The 15933-nt window shown below is 36.1% G+C and overlaps 1 protein-coding gene across 1 annotated transcript in view; it reads left to right on the plus strand.

The window, feature by feature from the left end:
- RNGTT (RNA guanylyltransferase and 5'-phosphatase) overlaps positions 1–15933 on the plus strand; it is a 170227-nt gene that overhangs the window by 51273 nt on the left and 103021 nt on the right. Inside the window, exon 11 of the mRNA XM_059469021.1 lies at positions 11810–11974. Coding sequence (XP_059325004.1) covers positions 11810–11974 — 165 coding nt within the window. The remainder of the gene's footprint in view (positions 1–11809; positions 11975–15933) is intronic.

Below are 15933 nucleotides of genomic sequence, written 5' to 3' on the forward strand. Positions count from 1 at the left end.
CCAAACTCAAAAAATTCCACAAAACAGAAATGGCTCTGGAATTTGGCAGTTTGTTTTGATCTGGAAAGCAGTTGAGTCTTGAAGGCGAATGATGGAGTTACTGTATTGCTGTTCATCATGAGTTACAAGATTTTCAGCGTGTCCCCTGTCTCACCCTCAACAGGACTCAGCTTTCTCTGCTCTGGATGCAGCTTTGCAGCTGGGGAAATGCACATTCAAACCCCATTGATAAACACCTTTGCTCAGGCAAACCTCATCTTTTAGTCAGGTCTCGTGAACTAAGATATTTTTAGCTGAGCTTATTCTCAAGTGCTTGACCTATTTTGCTAGCTAAGCATTTCAGAGTTTTCTGGCTTTGTCAGAATATTCCTTCTGAAAAGTTGCATTCATAATGCAAAGAAAGTGAGTGGATAAGCACCTGCCTGTTACAGATTTTAATCCATGTTGTTACTGGTGAGGCTTATTGTGATTTGCTTTTTGATTTTGCTGTAGTGTGTCAGGAATAAACTCTAGCAGCATTCTAGAAAGAAGCAAAAGGAACTAAGAGAATAGACTGACATACATAGTGTATATTTGGCAATGGATGTCTCTACAGGAAAGTCTTAGAAGGAAGGGAACATAAAAATTTCATTTCAGTGGTTGGGAGAAACCTATACTTGAGCTCTTGAGCAAAACATGTCAGTTGGTTTTGTTGTCTCTTTCCATGATAAATTTTGTATTGAATTCTGATGCTTATCATGTATAGCTGCTGCAAAAGTCTCTCTTCAAGGATGCTAATAGAACACTGACCATTTCTTTGAGTTACTGTTTCTGTGACACCTAGTTCCTAAAAGCTTATAACATCCCATTTTGTTGCAAGAGATGTTTGTGTCAAGAAAAATGATTCTTCAGATTTAAAAAGATTTTTTATTGTAATTTTCTTCAGTCTGAAGCATGGCGTTGATTGTTTTTAATAGCACCTCAGAATATGACATTGCTGTCTCACTGCTTTCATCTCACCTGCTAAAGTCAAATTCATGGAAAGAAAGCTGTATCCTAGTGAAGTAAGTGTGCCTTTCGACCTTTATGAGCTCCACACACAAGAAATCTGGATTTTTCATATTCCTCTGAACATAAAGTAATAGACTCCTTATAGTGTTTAGTCTTAATGAGTACAGAGCTAAATCCCTGCAGTGCAGGTTGCTTTTCAGCTTCTTGATTTGTGTCTGTGTGTGGTTGAGTCCATCATTATAGTAACTGCAGCTGTATAGCTACAATTTCAAATTTGGTGGATAATTCTAATAGAACAGAGGAAGCTAGCAGTAGAATAATTAATAGCCCCAGAAGCAAATGCAAGCAAATCCAAATCCCTTTTCATCTGAAACAGTCCATGAAAAATGTGGCTTCATTCTCCTGTTATCTTGGAGACAGCTCTTCCTGAAAAGCCTTGTTTTGAGAAGCTTTTTCTTAGATAATATTCAGTAGTTACTTGTAAATGTATGGACGCTAAACTTCAGCAACTATTTTTTTCCTTAGTTAAGTAACAAACAGTAACACTGGCACGATGTAGGATCTAATTAATGCATTCTTAGCAAAGATGCTGAAAATGAGTACAACTTTCCTTTTCCTTTCTAACCCTGGCCTTTAAATTTTTAAACTCTAGCCAAGTTTTTGTGAGACCAGATTGCAATGGTAAGAATAGACTGAATGCTCGAAAAAGAATAATTATTTGAATGCTTAGAAAGGAGATAGAATTTTGATTAAATTTGCTAATACTTTGTGCATTGAATTAAGTCAAGATCAAGATTTCTTTGGGTGTCATTATGTGTAGCAATGCTGTTGCTATTGATAAAATTTGTCATGGTAAACAGAAATCCTGGTCATAAATCCTGCCCACAGCCAATGTACTCATTGAATTAATGCATGAAAAGTATTTGTTTTAAATCCCTGTAAAACATTACCATGCCTGACTTTTCTGTTACAAACCTCATTTTAAAGCAATGTAAGGCTGACAGTCCATGCTGTGTCTCACTTATTAGTCTATTAACCTTATCTTAAACTTACAGTGTGATAGTTTTGAGGGCACAATTCAGAGATGCAAGTGTTTAATTGCATCTCTTCTGTGACAAGTGCACCTGCCTGCCAATCACCTGTCCTTAATTTTGATTCTGAATTCTTTTCAAATGGTATCACCTGAAAATACTTTAACATTTACATTTTAAAACATTTAAACATTTAAAATGCTTTTGTTTCTAATAGTACTAATAGAACTTTGAGCAGTAAGTGTGCTATGGGTATTCTTGCTCTTGCACCCTTTAGATTATTTCTTGTGAAGACTTATCTAGCAAACACCCAAATGCCTGTACTGGTGCTTGTGCTGTGTGTTATGTTCTCAATATGTATCACCTCATTCCTTCATGGCTCAGGGCTATCAGGTAAATGAAATACAAACCATCCACGCAGTTCTGACTTGCTTTGCTTTCTGCTGTTCAGTCTGGGAGAGGTGCATTAAGTTTGCTTTTTCTTCCTCCTCCAGTTTTTATGGTGCTGTTTATTGAGAGCAAGGGCAGCCTGGTCAGATAATGGATTTGAGTATTCTGAAATTACAAAAGGACAGCATTTTTACAGTATAAGAAGAGCAACAAATGGTGTCTTATAGGGTAGAGAATCAACACAGTAAGGGAGTGATGCTGCAGAAGCTTTTGGGTCTGTGAAGTAGGATTGATGTATCATAGCTAGTTGTTATTTTAAAGTCTTTCTTGCCTCATTCCCCTTCCCTGTTGATCACCTTTTATCTATAATTAAAAACCTGACTTGTACATCTGAACACCAGAATTTGAAAATCTTATTTCTTTGGTAAACTTTCAGACAGCTACCTTGTGTTTGCTTCACTGTTACTCCTTGTATTTCAGTAAAGTGCACAGCAACTGAAAAGTAACATTTCTGTTTATTCCTGCATCCCTTTAAAAAAAAAGTCCTTTGCTATGATGCATGCAGAATTTAGATTGTTGTTGAAGAGTGATAATTAGTACATACTGACCAGGATGTATTTCCTGTTTTCATGCTCTTATTTTTTTATCTAACAAGCTATTGTTGTTGGGGAGCATTCTCTAGTGTTGTAATTAGCTTGAAGCTTGACTGTTTTACTTGTTGGTTAGGTTTTGTGAAAAAAACTCCACAATAACCATTTATTTATTTCTTTCCCTTACATCTATTACTTTTATCTTCCTTTTCCCAACCCAGGGGGCACTATGGATCACAGTGAAGGTGGTTTGTTTTCCATATTTTCCAAAATAAGGCTTAATAAAGTATTATATAAGTGAAAGTGAGTTAATTAAATTCTATCACGCCTGTTTTATTCTCAGAATATGTGTTCTTATGCCTCAACATGAAGCACATCTCTCCAGAAACTTTTTGAATGGCACATTATCACTAATTGTCAGGGGAAGAGAGGCAGTGTTGCTCCTGGGAGAGGGAAATAAGACAAGTAGTTCTCCAAGAGTAGCTTTAGAAGTTACCATGATACTAAATCCTTTATATTTTTCAGTTGTTTGTGTCTTTGTTGTCTGTACTCTTACTTGCTTACTCTGATGTGGTACTTTTTCAGCAAACCGTGAAACTTGCTATTAAAAAAATACAAAGTCACACCTGAAAGTTTAAGTTTGGTTGTAAATGAAAATAACTGAGATAGTTTAAACCTGAAATACAATTTGGAGAATGAAGTCCAAAACCAATTTTTTGTTCTTAGGAGGTTTCCTTAAAGAGCTTTTCTCAGTATCTGTTAAACAATTTTCTGCTTCTCATTCAAACCTTTAAAACCCCTCACTTTTTACCTTCTTTTTTTCTTCTTACACTACAGAAACTTATGATTAAATAGAAAAACTGTGTCCTTCTCCAGCTCACAGTTTATAATAGTCATTCCCATAGGTACTGCCAGGTGGACTTAAATCCAGCTTCTGTCTCAAGCAAATATTCAGATCTCTCAAAAATGTGGCAGTAATCACAGCTGAAGTGGATGGTGTGAAATACTTTACAGTGGGGAAGGTTTTCCAGTTGCATTATCATGTCCAGTTTTCTCAGTACTGGCAATGAAGTCTCAAACTGGGCTTTTCTTTTCTGACATATTTCAAAACAAAAAAATCTGTAGGAAAAATAGGGTATTGGGGAAATATCACATGGAAGCAGTGAGTGTTCCAATGTTGTAATGTCTTATTTCCCTAACTTAGTTTTAATTACTCCTTTTTTACAATTAATCTAGCAACAATATATCATTTTTTCCCCTGTCTCTTCCCATCTTTTTTCTCCCTGTTTCTTCCCATCTTTTTCCTGTTTCTAGGGGAAAAGAACTAAAGAAAAAGAAATAGTCAAAGTTAATCAGAAGGATGTAGCAAATATAATAACTGTATATTTCAGGATTGTTTTTAGGAGGTTGAAAGCAGGACCTCACTAATGTTTTCTTTTTCATGCTTAATTGGGAGAAATTTGGGATTATTCAGTCTGGAAAAGAGAAGGCTTAGGGAAGACATTATTCCAGCCTTCCAGTATCTGAAGGGAGCCTAGAACAGATCTGGGGAGGGACTTTCCACAGGGGCCTGTAGTGAAAGAACAGTGGGGAATGGATTTAAACTGGAAGTGGGCAGGTTTAGATGAGATAGTAGGAAGAAATTCACTGTGAGCTTTGTGAGGCACTGGAGCAGGTTGCCCAGAGAAGTTTTGGATACCCCCTCCCTAGAAGTGTTCAAGGCCAGCCTGGATGAGGCTGTGAGCCATCTGATCTAGTGAAAAGTGTCCCAGCCCATGGCAGGGGATTGAACTGGATGATCTCTCTAATGTCCCTTCAAACCCACACCATTCTATGATTCTAACATGTTTGAATAGCCTGACTGACTGCTATGGTCTAGGAGAGAATGTGAAAGCTGTAATTTCATCCTTTTAAAAATATTTCTCTTATTTAAAATAAATATGAAGAAGAATATAATTTTCTCTTGAAATGAGTATTACATTTTCAGCGTTTCTTACTCGTAAGTTAACCATGTCCACAATGAACTAGATATCTAAAGACAGATTGTGTACTGAAATGATAGATATTTGCAAGTCTTCAGGTGTTACAAGCTTAATTTTTAGTTCTATCATGGTTTAGGCAACGTAGGTGGTTCCTTTTCTAAGTCGTCGTGAATAAGTGCTGATTGTACTACTATTTCCCCCCTCATTTCTAGTTTTTACAAGACTTCATACTAACTGTACTAGACAGTCTTATTTTAAATACCATGAAGTGATTTATATTCTAAAAACACTAGTGCCACAATCTTTTCAAGTATGAAATGGCTTGAATAATGTTTTCAAGATGAAGGAATTTTCCCATGGTTCTTTAATTCACTGCAGTGATAATTCTTTCTCATAAAGACAGCTGTGTGAAAACCCAGCAATAGCTATTCCTATGAAGAGTCATTGTGAATGACTGATAGAAAGGAAAAAAGTGTGAGGAGAGTAGAAGTAGAAAGAGAAAAATATTGACTGCAACACATACTAGGTGGTCCAAATAAGGTAAGAATACCTCCATTCTGCATGTAACACAAGCACTAGGAAAAATAATTAGAAAAAACTGAAGCAGTAAAATCCTGTGTTTGACTTTGAAGATAGCCTAAATTCAATGTAAAATAAATTATTAAAACTTATATTCCCATATGCAGTCTTTTTGTGTGTAAATATCCCATGGTGATAATGACATATCTATTCTGTAATTAGGGTTTTTTAGAACTATGACTTTTCCTTCTGTAATTGAAGTGGGAAGTTCATCTACTTGAATTACCTGAGGGGAGGCAACCAGTCTAGACAGAACAGGATTCCTTTTCGTTTTAATAATTTACGTCCGAGTAAAATTCCCTTATTGAGTTCTGGGTTTTAGTGCTCAGAAGGATTTCTAAATGAAGTCACTGTACATGCAATCAATGAATTTGACTGAGTTGTCTGTTCTCTGAAAATAGCAACTACTAAGCTTTCAGTGCCTAACTGGAGCTTTGTTTTCAAAAGGGAGGGCTTAGGTGTTCATCTGTGCTACATGCTTGTTTCCATAATTCTGCCTCTTTATTGCCGGTATTGGTGATGAGAATCATAATTCAGTCATTTCAACAGGTAAATATTCTGCTTTGTATATGTTACCTTTATACTGGTGCTGCAAATTTATCATCCAGTTTCAATTACAGAGTTTTGTAGTTTTTATTGTGAATTTGTTTAAAGTTTTGAGCAATCCAGGAAGAGTAAGGGACAGAGCAATGGTTGTAGTACAATCTACTTTTTCTGTTTTGGTCGTATCTGTTTAGTCACAGTTTTGACAGTCCTGCTGTTTTGTTCAAGTTATGTTTACTAATAAAAAAACCCCATGGAGATATATTTGTACATTCTGTTAGACCTTGGTGTTGTCCTTTGGCTACTAACTTCTTTCCTTTGTACATTTTAAAATTTATTTTCAGTGATTATTTTTTAAGGAAATACCAGTAATTTAATATATGTCTATATGTTGCTCTAAATAAAGCAATATTTTTAATAGATCTGATTCTTCAAACTATTTTTGTTCTATGGTAAATCAGAGCAATATTCCATTGTAAGAAACAGCAATATATAAATTGTAATCATGTTTCTGCAGCACAGTGGTCATATTATTACAATTGAAACAGTATTTCACATGCTATACCTTGTTGATGCTAAGATAAACTTTAGAAATCTTTTGAAACTGCTGAATTCCTTGCCCTTGTCATACATGTTTTGAATATTTGAGTGAAAAAATTTAGAAGACCCCCCCCAAAATTTTAAAGTTAGATAACTGCCAAAATTTTAAAATGAATTTTTAGATTTTATTGATTGTCATGCCTTTTGCCTTTTAGAAATAAAAAACTTAAGGGTCATATTTCTATAAAATTTTTCTTTTCTCTGATACTTTACTTTTTATTCTGCTTGAAAAAGAAAACTTCATACGAAATGAGAAAAGCCTTTTAGGCATTGAATGTAGTAATAATCTTATTTGGAAACTCAAACAGTACCTTTGGATTGTTTGTATATAAAGCTGTGTGTACAGAAAAAGCAGCATCTATAAAACCATGATCAGAAGAAATATGTGCCAGATCATTAATAGAAAACTAAAAGATTAGACTGCATGGTCTTCAGAAGTTGGGAGAACTAATAATGGGCTTTCATTGGGAATACAGATGTCAGCTGTGGGTGCCTTGAATTGTCAGTAATAACGTTAAACACAGGGTAGAATATCAGGCTAAGCTTATTCTTTATTCTTCTCTCAAAATCATTAAAGCTAAGACAGTTGTGACATATGTTGTGCTCTGGCTCAGTAAGTGAAGATGTGCATGGACGTATATCTGTGTGTGTGTGCTGAATTATTCATGTCTCAGGTCCTGCTCTGGAGAAGCAAATGGAGCATGCTTTGCTGGTGGGTACACTTCAGCCATATCTCATGGAGGAAAAGAAATATTCTCAGTTTATCCTGGCCCATGGTGGTTATCAGCTGTGTGCAGAGGCCCAGACATTATTCTTTTTGCTATAGCTGCGTTGTGGAAAAAGGCACGTAAATACCAAAATCAAAGACGAAGTGCATTTATGGAATTTGGTGCCTGTGTAGCTTGGTGTGTTCACTGCATCCATCTAGGTAAAGGACTTTCCATGTAAGGACTATGGAATTTGCTGAGCTGTGGCCACGAGGTAACCTTAGAGACATAGGAGAAGGGAAACTCAGATGTGGAGGGTGATGGTGGTAAATCCTCAGGGATACCTTTTTCCTTGTGGAGGGAGAGGCTGGATGCGCAGCAGAAATCACATTATTCTCTTATCCCCGTCTCAGCCACTCCTGCCATGTTGCTGATGCAGTGACCTGGGGTTTGAGTTCCTCACCTGATGTAGCATGAGGTTGTGACTTCAACATGAGGACTCTGTGAACTGGATGGAGGGCAGGAGCACAGCCTGACACTTGTCCAAATTCTGTCTTCTGGCACCTGTTTGGAGCATTGTTAGAGGGACCGGTCTTGTTGGGTGGGTGGGGTTTTTTGGTGGTAACATTTTTTAATTTTATTTTTTTTTCCTTTGCTTTTTTCTAATCTCCATTCAGCAAATAAATTGCCTTCCCCCATCTGCTCAAGACAATGGATATTAAATAAGCTGCAGACCCTGTTTTTCAGTGGTTTTAAATCCATTTATTTTTGTGATTCATATGTGCCTTGTTATATATGATTTCTGTTGAGAAGTTAATTTGAAATAACTGGAGTTTAAATTTAGAAATGTTGAGTCCTGGGTGGATTTCAAAGTTCAGTAGAAATTTCATGTTAGGTTTTGAAGTTGTGTGGAGGATGTTTTAGCATCAAAACCATATTTTGCAAACCCACTCCATGCTGTGACCTTAGTGCAATGCACAGAGTTTCAACAGGTGAAGAAAGCTCAGCTACTTGAGGAAGAGGTGTTGATTCAACAGATGACTCTTCTGTTAAGGCTTGTCTAAATGATATTTTGCTTTAGGATACATTTTATTTACAGTGAGAGGGAAGTGTAACTTTCTAGCATAGGTAGGAGATACATGCTACTTGTTAATTTTGTTTTACCCTTTGCTAACACACTTTCTTTAGGTTAAAAACATCTAGAGCAGGAATTATCATTTTATGTACTTCAGTAACTAGGCTGTCAAGCAGTAGTGACCCTCATCCTTCTCAGACGACTAAAAACCTACATATTGGAATAAGATCTTAATTATCTGAATGCTTAAGTTAGTGAAACATCTGTATTGCCGAAACCATGCTATTACTTAATGCCTGGATTTAGATTATATATGCATCAATGTCTTGGTTTTTGACAATTATTAAATGTGTGCTTTATACACTAAATAATCTCTTCCTGGTTTTGTCAAGGTATCTGAATTATTTATTACAGCCTACGTTGCCCTCCTACTTATTTGCTAAAGCTAAGAATTTTATCACTTCAAGATTTTGGCTATGTCTGGGATAAATGTGTAGTAGATTCGCAACACCTTTTTGTAATTATGGGAAATGTCGAATAACAAAGAAAGAGTCACTGTCCTACAATATTGCTTTTATTCGGTATGTCCTTGAGTTAAATTCAATTATGTGTTATTTTCTTATTGCTAATGTTCTGTGCTTTTGTAAGAATGAAATACTCTTTGACTTCTTAGTTTACTAGTCTGATGAAGAAGTAGCTTGGCAGCATTGTCTGTGTTTTCCTTTCTCATATGATCTTATGCCAACCTAGCTTTGACCTTTATTTGATGGAACCTAGTGGTAATATACCCTTCTATTTAACAAGCTTTAAAATAGAAATATATGATTGGCAGAACTGCATGAAATAATTAGTTCCAAGTAGATGAGAAAAGTGAAAGGAATATTTTAAGGAAGTGATTCAGCTGGTTTATGGTGCATATGAAGTTGCCTCAGCTTTTAATTTAATTGTTTATGGATGGAAATATAAATCACTGTACAAAACCATTTTTTGAAACAGTCATTGTAAAAAAGCTTTCTAAATAACCTAACTGCTTATTGGCTTATTGGAAGCTCAAATGTATGAAATATTAATTAGTTAATTTGCTTTTTCAGACCTACTAATAAAATGGGGTTGAGTGGAGAAGATACTATAGGGAAGAGAGCATGTGCACTAGATCTTGCTGAAATCTACCTAGAGAATTATGGGGGTTCTTTGAAGTGATAAAAAATATATATACACATTTCCCAGGAAAGAATTCTTCAATCAGTTCTTCAATCAGTTGTTACAGGGGTTGAGATGTGTTTTCTGTGTTTTAATTACATGTACAAACCAGGGCAAGCTCAGTCACTGTATAGATGAATACTCAAGTATGCTATACATAGGGGGAGAAAAAAAGGAAGGAAGAAAGCAGGAAGGAAAGATTGATTGATTGATTGATTGATTGATTGATTGATTGATTTTCCAACATTTTGTCTGTGGCACTTAAAAATCTGTAGATCATGCATCTGTATTCTGTGAGAAGTGAATAGAGTGAACCACTCTCCTGCCCCTTTGATTTTTCCATATTCTTAATTTTCCATTCATTTGAATGGCTCCTTACTGGTAAGACCTTCATGTTTGAAAGGAGGACAGCACTGAAGGCAACATTAACAGCCCGCTGAGCTTTCTTCTTCACGAGATTAGGAGATTAGGAGACACTTCACCCCTGGTGTCTGCCACAGGCTTTGTACAAGATGTGCTTCCCCACAGACTGATGGTGGCTGGGCTGCCTGCTCTTGTGTAGACTGAAGCAGAGTCCTGAAAGAAAGTGGTTGTGAGTTACATGTGGTATGGGAGCAATACATAATTCTTAAAGCTGTTGCCATAAACAACTGAGGACTTATGATAGAGGTCTAGTAGGTTCTAATGCTATCAAAGAAATATAAGACAAGCTTAATGCTGCTTTGGGAACATGAAATGTCAAAGGTTTTGGTGAAAGCCAATATGATTTTGGTAAGAACTGATTAAATTCACGTTGTTTAAATAGGCACTCTGTTTTTCTCCTAATTGAGATACCTGTTCAGCTACTTCTTGCTCTCTTACCTTTGTGTGCCTCATCAGAATGTCATTTTGCCTTTTTTTTTGGCCTTCTTTCCAGTTGACCAGTTCAGATCCTCTCTGAAGCATATCGGAGCAGTGCTTTTTTCCTTTGAGTTGCCTTTAGTGCAGGAGGTACTTGGTAGCCAGTTCTTCTGCTCAGCTGTACTGCTGCCACTGATGATTTGAATCCCATGTCTCCCCAGTTTCCTTTGCTCATTACTTTCAATTTTTGAAGAATTCTGGTTTGCAAGCCAAGGCTCTGTGAGCTTATTCCCTCTAGGCCATGAAAGGAGTGGGTTTTGAAAATTATTTTCTTTGTGAATGGGATGGCAAAATGAGGGATGATCACATGTAAATAACTTTCTGTCCTTAATCACACTTGTAACAGTGCAAATCTATGAATTTTGTGTCTCATTGCTGTGAAAGTGACACCTGATTGAAATGAGCTTTAGAATTCATTAGTTGACAGTTGCTTGTTTTGTTCTAGTGATATCCATAGCGTGTTTTGCTCACCATCTAATGCTCAAAATGTAATGAACTCCATTACAAGCCGTTACTAATCTGACAAATGCGCATTTTGAATGCTCATACTGATCTGGTGCAATGCACCAAATGTAGAAAGAGCAATGTAAAGCTGCTGGTTTATTTCAGATCTTGAAAGGTCAGGATATGCTGCTGAGGCTTAGTGAAGTGTTTTACTGCCTTTTTGTGACTGAGCCCTCGAATATGTTGCAGGTTTTTGTAGCCATTGTTAATTGGCACATTTTCCAATTGCACCTATTATTCTCTTTTCTATGGCAGAAAAATGAACATTAATTAATGTTTCTTTCAAGGCATAAATATCCTGCACTTAGAGCAAGGCATTCACTTAAATGTATAAATCTCATTGCTTTGTCATTAAAAGTATTGTGAACAAAATTATCTAAATTACTTCAGAGGAAAGCTATGTGGAGAAGTATAGCTGCCATATAAAAGCTATAATTAGGGAGTATTTCAATTATTTTGCTTAACTTTAAAGGTATTTGGGTGTTTAATTCATGTATGCTTGAATGCATATTACAGATTTCTAGCTTTCTTTGAACTTTGATTTCGTTAAACCTCTTATAACCTGGGAAAAAATGTTTGAAAATCACACATTTGGGGAAAAATTTAGTAACTTGATAATTCTATGTATCTGTAGTTTTCTGTATATTTTGTTAGGAAAACGTAAATTGTTCAAATAATTTGGTGTTTGATTTTAATGCTGATTTTTGTAATTTGGCAGGGTCAGCCTGTTGGAGACTGCGATTTTAATGTTCGACTTGCATGTATAGAGAAGGAGATTATATTCCCACGACATGAAAAGATGAAAAGTGGTCTCATTGACAAAGCACAGGAACCCTTCAGTGTTCGAAACAAACCATTTTTTGACATCTACACTTCCAGAAAGGTAAGCTTGATTTCAGTTGTTTTGTGTTGTGGTACTTGAGGCTGTATAACAGTGGTAGGTATAGGTTTTCCCTCAGCATTTTTGTTGTGTCTTCCAGTGAGTTCCTTTGGTAACCAAATGTTCAGCAATTGTTGTGGGGTGACTGGCTGCTTGGGATAATTCTGAAAAGTGTGGTTTTTTGGTTTTATTACTTATCTCACTCTTTTAGAAAACAGTTTTTGAAGATATCAATAAATCTAAAATACCAGGTAAAAGTTTAGGGACATTGTAATCTGCATTTGAGATGATTGTGTTTCAAATTTAGTTCAGTCAACAATTTTTTACCCTAATGTGTTTCCACCACCTTAAAAGCATCTTTGAGATATGAATATCTATATACTTTTAATTTATTGGGATATTTGGGGTTGGTGTATGGCTTCTTTCATGTTTTTTCCTTGGATTTTTTTTTGTTGCTTTGAGGTAGGTGTTTTAAGTCTCAATCATGACAGATTCTGAAGCCTTCTACATTTTGGAGTTTAGGTTACTCATTTTTCTTTTTGTACAATGAACATTATAGGGTATTTTTGTCCTCATTTAAATCAGTCTTACCTAGTGAAATATGTTCTTTTTACTGCTCTTAAAGCAGAAAGCTTCTTAGGCTTGAAATCTGATCATTGTTTTCAGTAAGCAAGAAGTTCTATGTCAATATTTGAGAATTGTTTGTATGCCCTATGATAACTGTAAGGAAGTTTTAGGTAGCAGTACCAGTATTGATGTGGAACTTTATCTATGACAATATTGGTAAACACTTAAGAGAAATAATTATTGGTTCAAAATAGATTTCAAATCTGTATTTGCTCAAAAGAATAGTATCCATAAAAATATATTCTCAAAAGATCAATATATAAACTAAGAATTATTGTTGCTCTTACTTACCTCAAAATACCCTTTCCATTTCATTACTTCTGTGAACTTGATGAGTATGATTCCTGTAACACTTCCTTAGGGTAATGAAAAAAGCCTTGCATTTTCATATTCATCATAATTTTGTGAATTTTTCATTATGTATGGTCAGAATAGACTATAAACAGTAGTCCAGTCTATTGAAGCATTGCCGTTTCCTGAAAAAAGGCTGTTTAAAAATAGTATTGTTTTACCCAAAGGATCTTTATCCTATTTTTATTTAGTCATCTCTACAACTATAGCAACAAACGTAGTGATGAATGCCTCATCAGTATAGCTGAAAAAGCGAGCAGACTTCCTCTTGCATCAATGATGAATGTCTTGAGAGGGCTTGCCAACTCTATGTGCAGGACAGCAAGGTCTGCAGAAAGATAAGGAATTCTTTCTGTCCTCTAAGTCTGTTCATATCCATCAATCCCTCTCCAGAGACAGGTGCTGCTGAATGGATCCTAAAGAGCGACAAGTGGGAGCTGCATTGGTAGATCCTCTCCTTATGTTCAATTAGACATTTTTCTTTTCTTTTCCAAGAACAGTTGGATTCTTTCATCTTTAGGAAGGATCTAACAGGATCCTTCCATTCTTGACTATAGTGAGCAGCTTTGTGGTGCTTAGTTGCTGGCTGGGGTAAAACCATTACAAGATCCTTGAAGATTTACACCCTTGAGTGGTCTCAGAAAAGCTGTGATATTTTTAAGCCTGGGTTTCTTCCCTACTTTCTTCGCAGTGTATTTCACTGAGAGAAGATGTGGCTTCTTAAGTCACCCCCAAGGCTTGTTCTTGTCAAAGATCAAGGAGGGTAGCAGTCCTTGGTCACAGATAAGATGGCTCTCTCACTGCACCAGCATATTCAAGCGTGAAAAGGTGGAAAACCCATACCTTGTCAGAACGGGTTTCATCAAAACTTTTGGAGTAGGATTTGGAGTTGCTTGGCGTAATTTTTTTTTCCAGTGTAGCTGGGGTTTGCTTGGGATCAAGAAAAGAATCAAGTGTACTTCACACATCTTATTTTTGTTTTGAGAAGCTTTAATTTTTGAAACATGTTCTCAGGATGCAGTTTGAACTTCACAAGAGAATGCTCTAGATCTCTTTTTTACAGCCTCCCTCCATCATTCTTTTCTATGATCTGAGTTAAGACATTCCATTCCATTCTTTTTAATAAAAGTAATGTATCGGTAAATGTGTGTTAGATTGTGTGGACTGTAGGAAGATTACTCAAAAGGCCAGGAGCCTCGATGCTATATTTAATAGCAGAAAAAGTGACAAAAACTTTTAATTATACCAGAAAAAATGAGTGCTTTCCATGTAGACTTAGTTATTTTCAGTGAAAAAGTGGGAAGTAATTATTTGAAACAGCAGTAAACTTTGTGCTGTGTTATATAATACATCCACTAATGAAAATGTTCTTCGAGTTATGGATTTGGAACTTAATGCCAGAGTTAGGTACTGACTGATTTTTTTTTTTTTTTTAAATCTGGAAATCAATTTCCTGTGAAATGAAATGCACTTTTAAAGTGCAATTATAAAGTATGACAGTGTTTGTAGTTGTGTCTTGAGATTTAGTTTTGGATTTTGGAAATAAAAGCTGTGTTTTTATAATATTGCCTTCAGGGTTATTTTAAGATGTTTGAATGGACTGTTATTTTTTGTAAGACTGAGTTTTAGTGTAAGACCAAAGAAACGAACAATCAGTGAAGAGCAGGTTGTATATTTTCAGAGTCTCTAAAAATATTGCCTTGTTGAACTCTGATATTGATGAAGAAAGCTGTATCACTAAATCCCTCTATAATCAATTAAACACAGATTAGTATTTTAGTGTTATCTGGGAACTTCCTTTTGATGTAACTTCCAGGTTCTTTTAGACATTTTGAGCAAAGTTGAATTTTTGGTGTTTGCCATTACATTTGCATGATTGGTCACTTCTGTTGCATACCTTGCTTTCTTTGCATTTATTGGTTTGCATCAGAATTCAAGGAGATGATATGGTCAAATTCTCCCACCCATTGTGTAAGGAATGCAGCAGTCAGTGGAAGAAGCTGAGTTTTAGGTTGGTGCTTTAAGTGCTTCATACTCTTAGGCTTTGAACCATGGCCTTGTATTTACAGGAATATTATGCAAGACTTTATTTTCATTATATTGAGCAGGAAGTACAGGTGCATAGAAATAATTATATTCTTGGAAGTGGTCCATTCTTGGCTTTCCTTGCTTAAGCCAATTCACAGTTCTCTTGCAAGGCTTTTTTGTGTGGACAGTCTCAGTCTGGATGTCATCACTAAAGCCCATTGTCTAGTGAAAATTCTGTCTAGCAGGAGTAGGAAAAAAGTTCCTTTCTGTGCAGTCTGTGGTCCCATGGAGAATTGTGCCCATCACTCTCAATGGAACAAAAGGCTAAAGGTTAAACAATGATACAGGTCAAGTGAACAACCTTTTGCAAATGTTAGCACACTGTATGTCAATGACTTGTCAGTTTTAGACTATTATCTGGTTTTAAAATGACAGCTTGTCCTAGAAGGATTAGAGAGAAGGTAATCTCTGCTGGAAGCTTAAATGGTCTAGGATCCTTTTAAAAGTTTTCAGTCAGATCTGTGAACTGACAGGTGATTTACTTTGTTCTCCTTGTTTATTTGACATTTGGAATTTATTTTTACTTTTTAAAACTTCTTTTGTTGTAGTTAGGAGAGGTGGAATGTTTAGAGTTTATACCAATAAAGGTATAGCTCCTGTTGAGATGGTTTGCTTTGAAAAATTAAGTTGCTGTGGACTTCTGATGATGCAGGAGAACGTGTAAGTGCACACTTTGCTGCTGTTCATGTATTTTGCAGGCAGCTGAGCAGCTGTAAGTTAGTGTTTGCATGCCCTGAAAGAGTGAACCCTGATAAAGGGTAGAATATGCAGACATTGCTCATCCGTGTGTGCCAAGAGAGCTGTTAACCAAAACTGACTGAAAATGACAAGGCCCTGTCTTACATCTCCCAGTTGCCTACAGACAACACGAGGAGGAGCTTTGCAGTCATGGGACT

The sequence above is a fragment of the Ammospiza nelsoni genome, chromosome 3, assembly GCF_027579445.1.
Source record: "Ammospiza nelsoni isolate bAmmNel1 chromosome 3, bAmmNel1.pri, whole genome shotgun sequence".
In the NCBI taxonomy this organism is placed as follows: Eukaryota; Metazoa; Chordata; class Aves; order Passeriformes; family Passerellidae; genus Ammospiza; species Ammospiza nelsoni.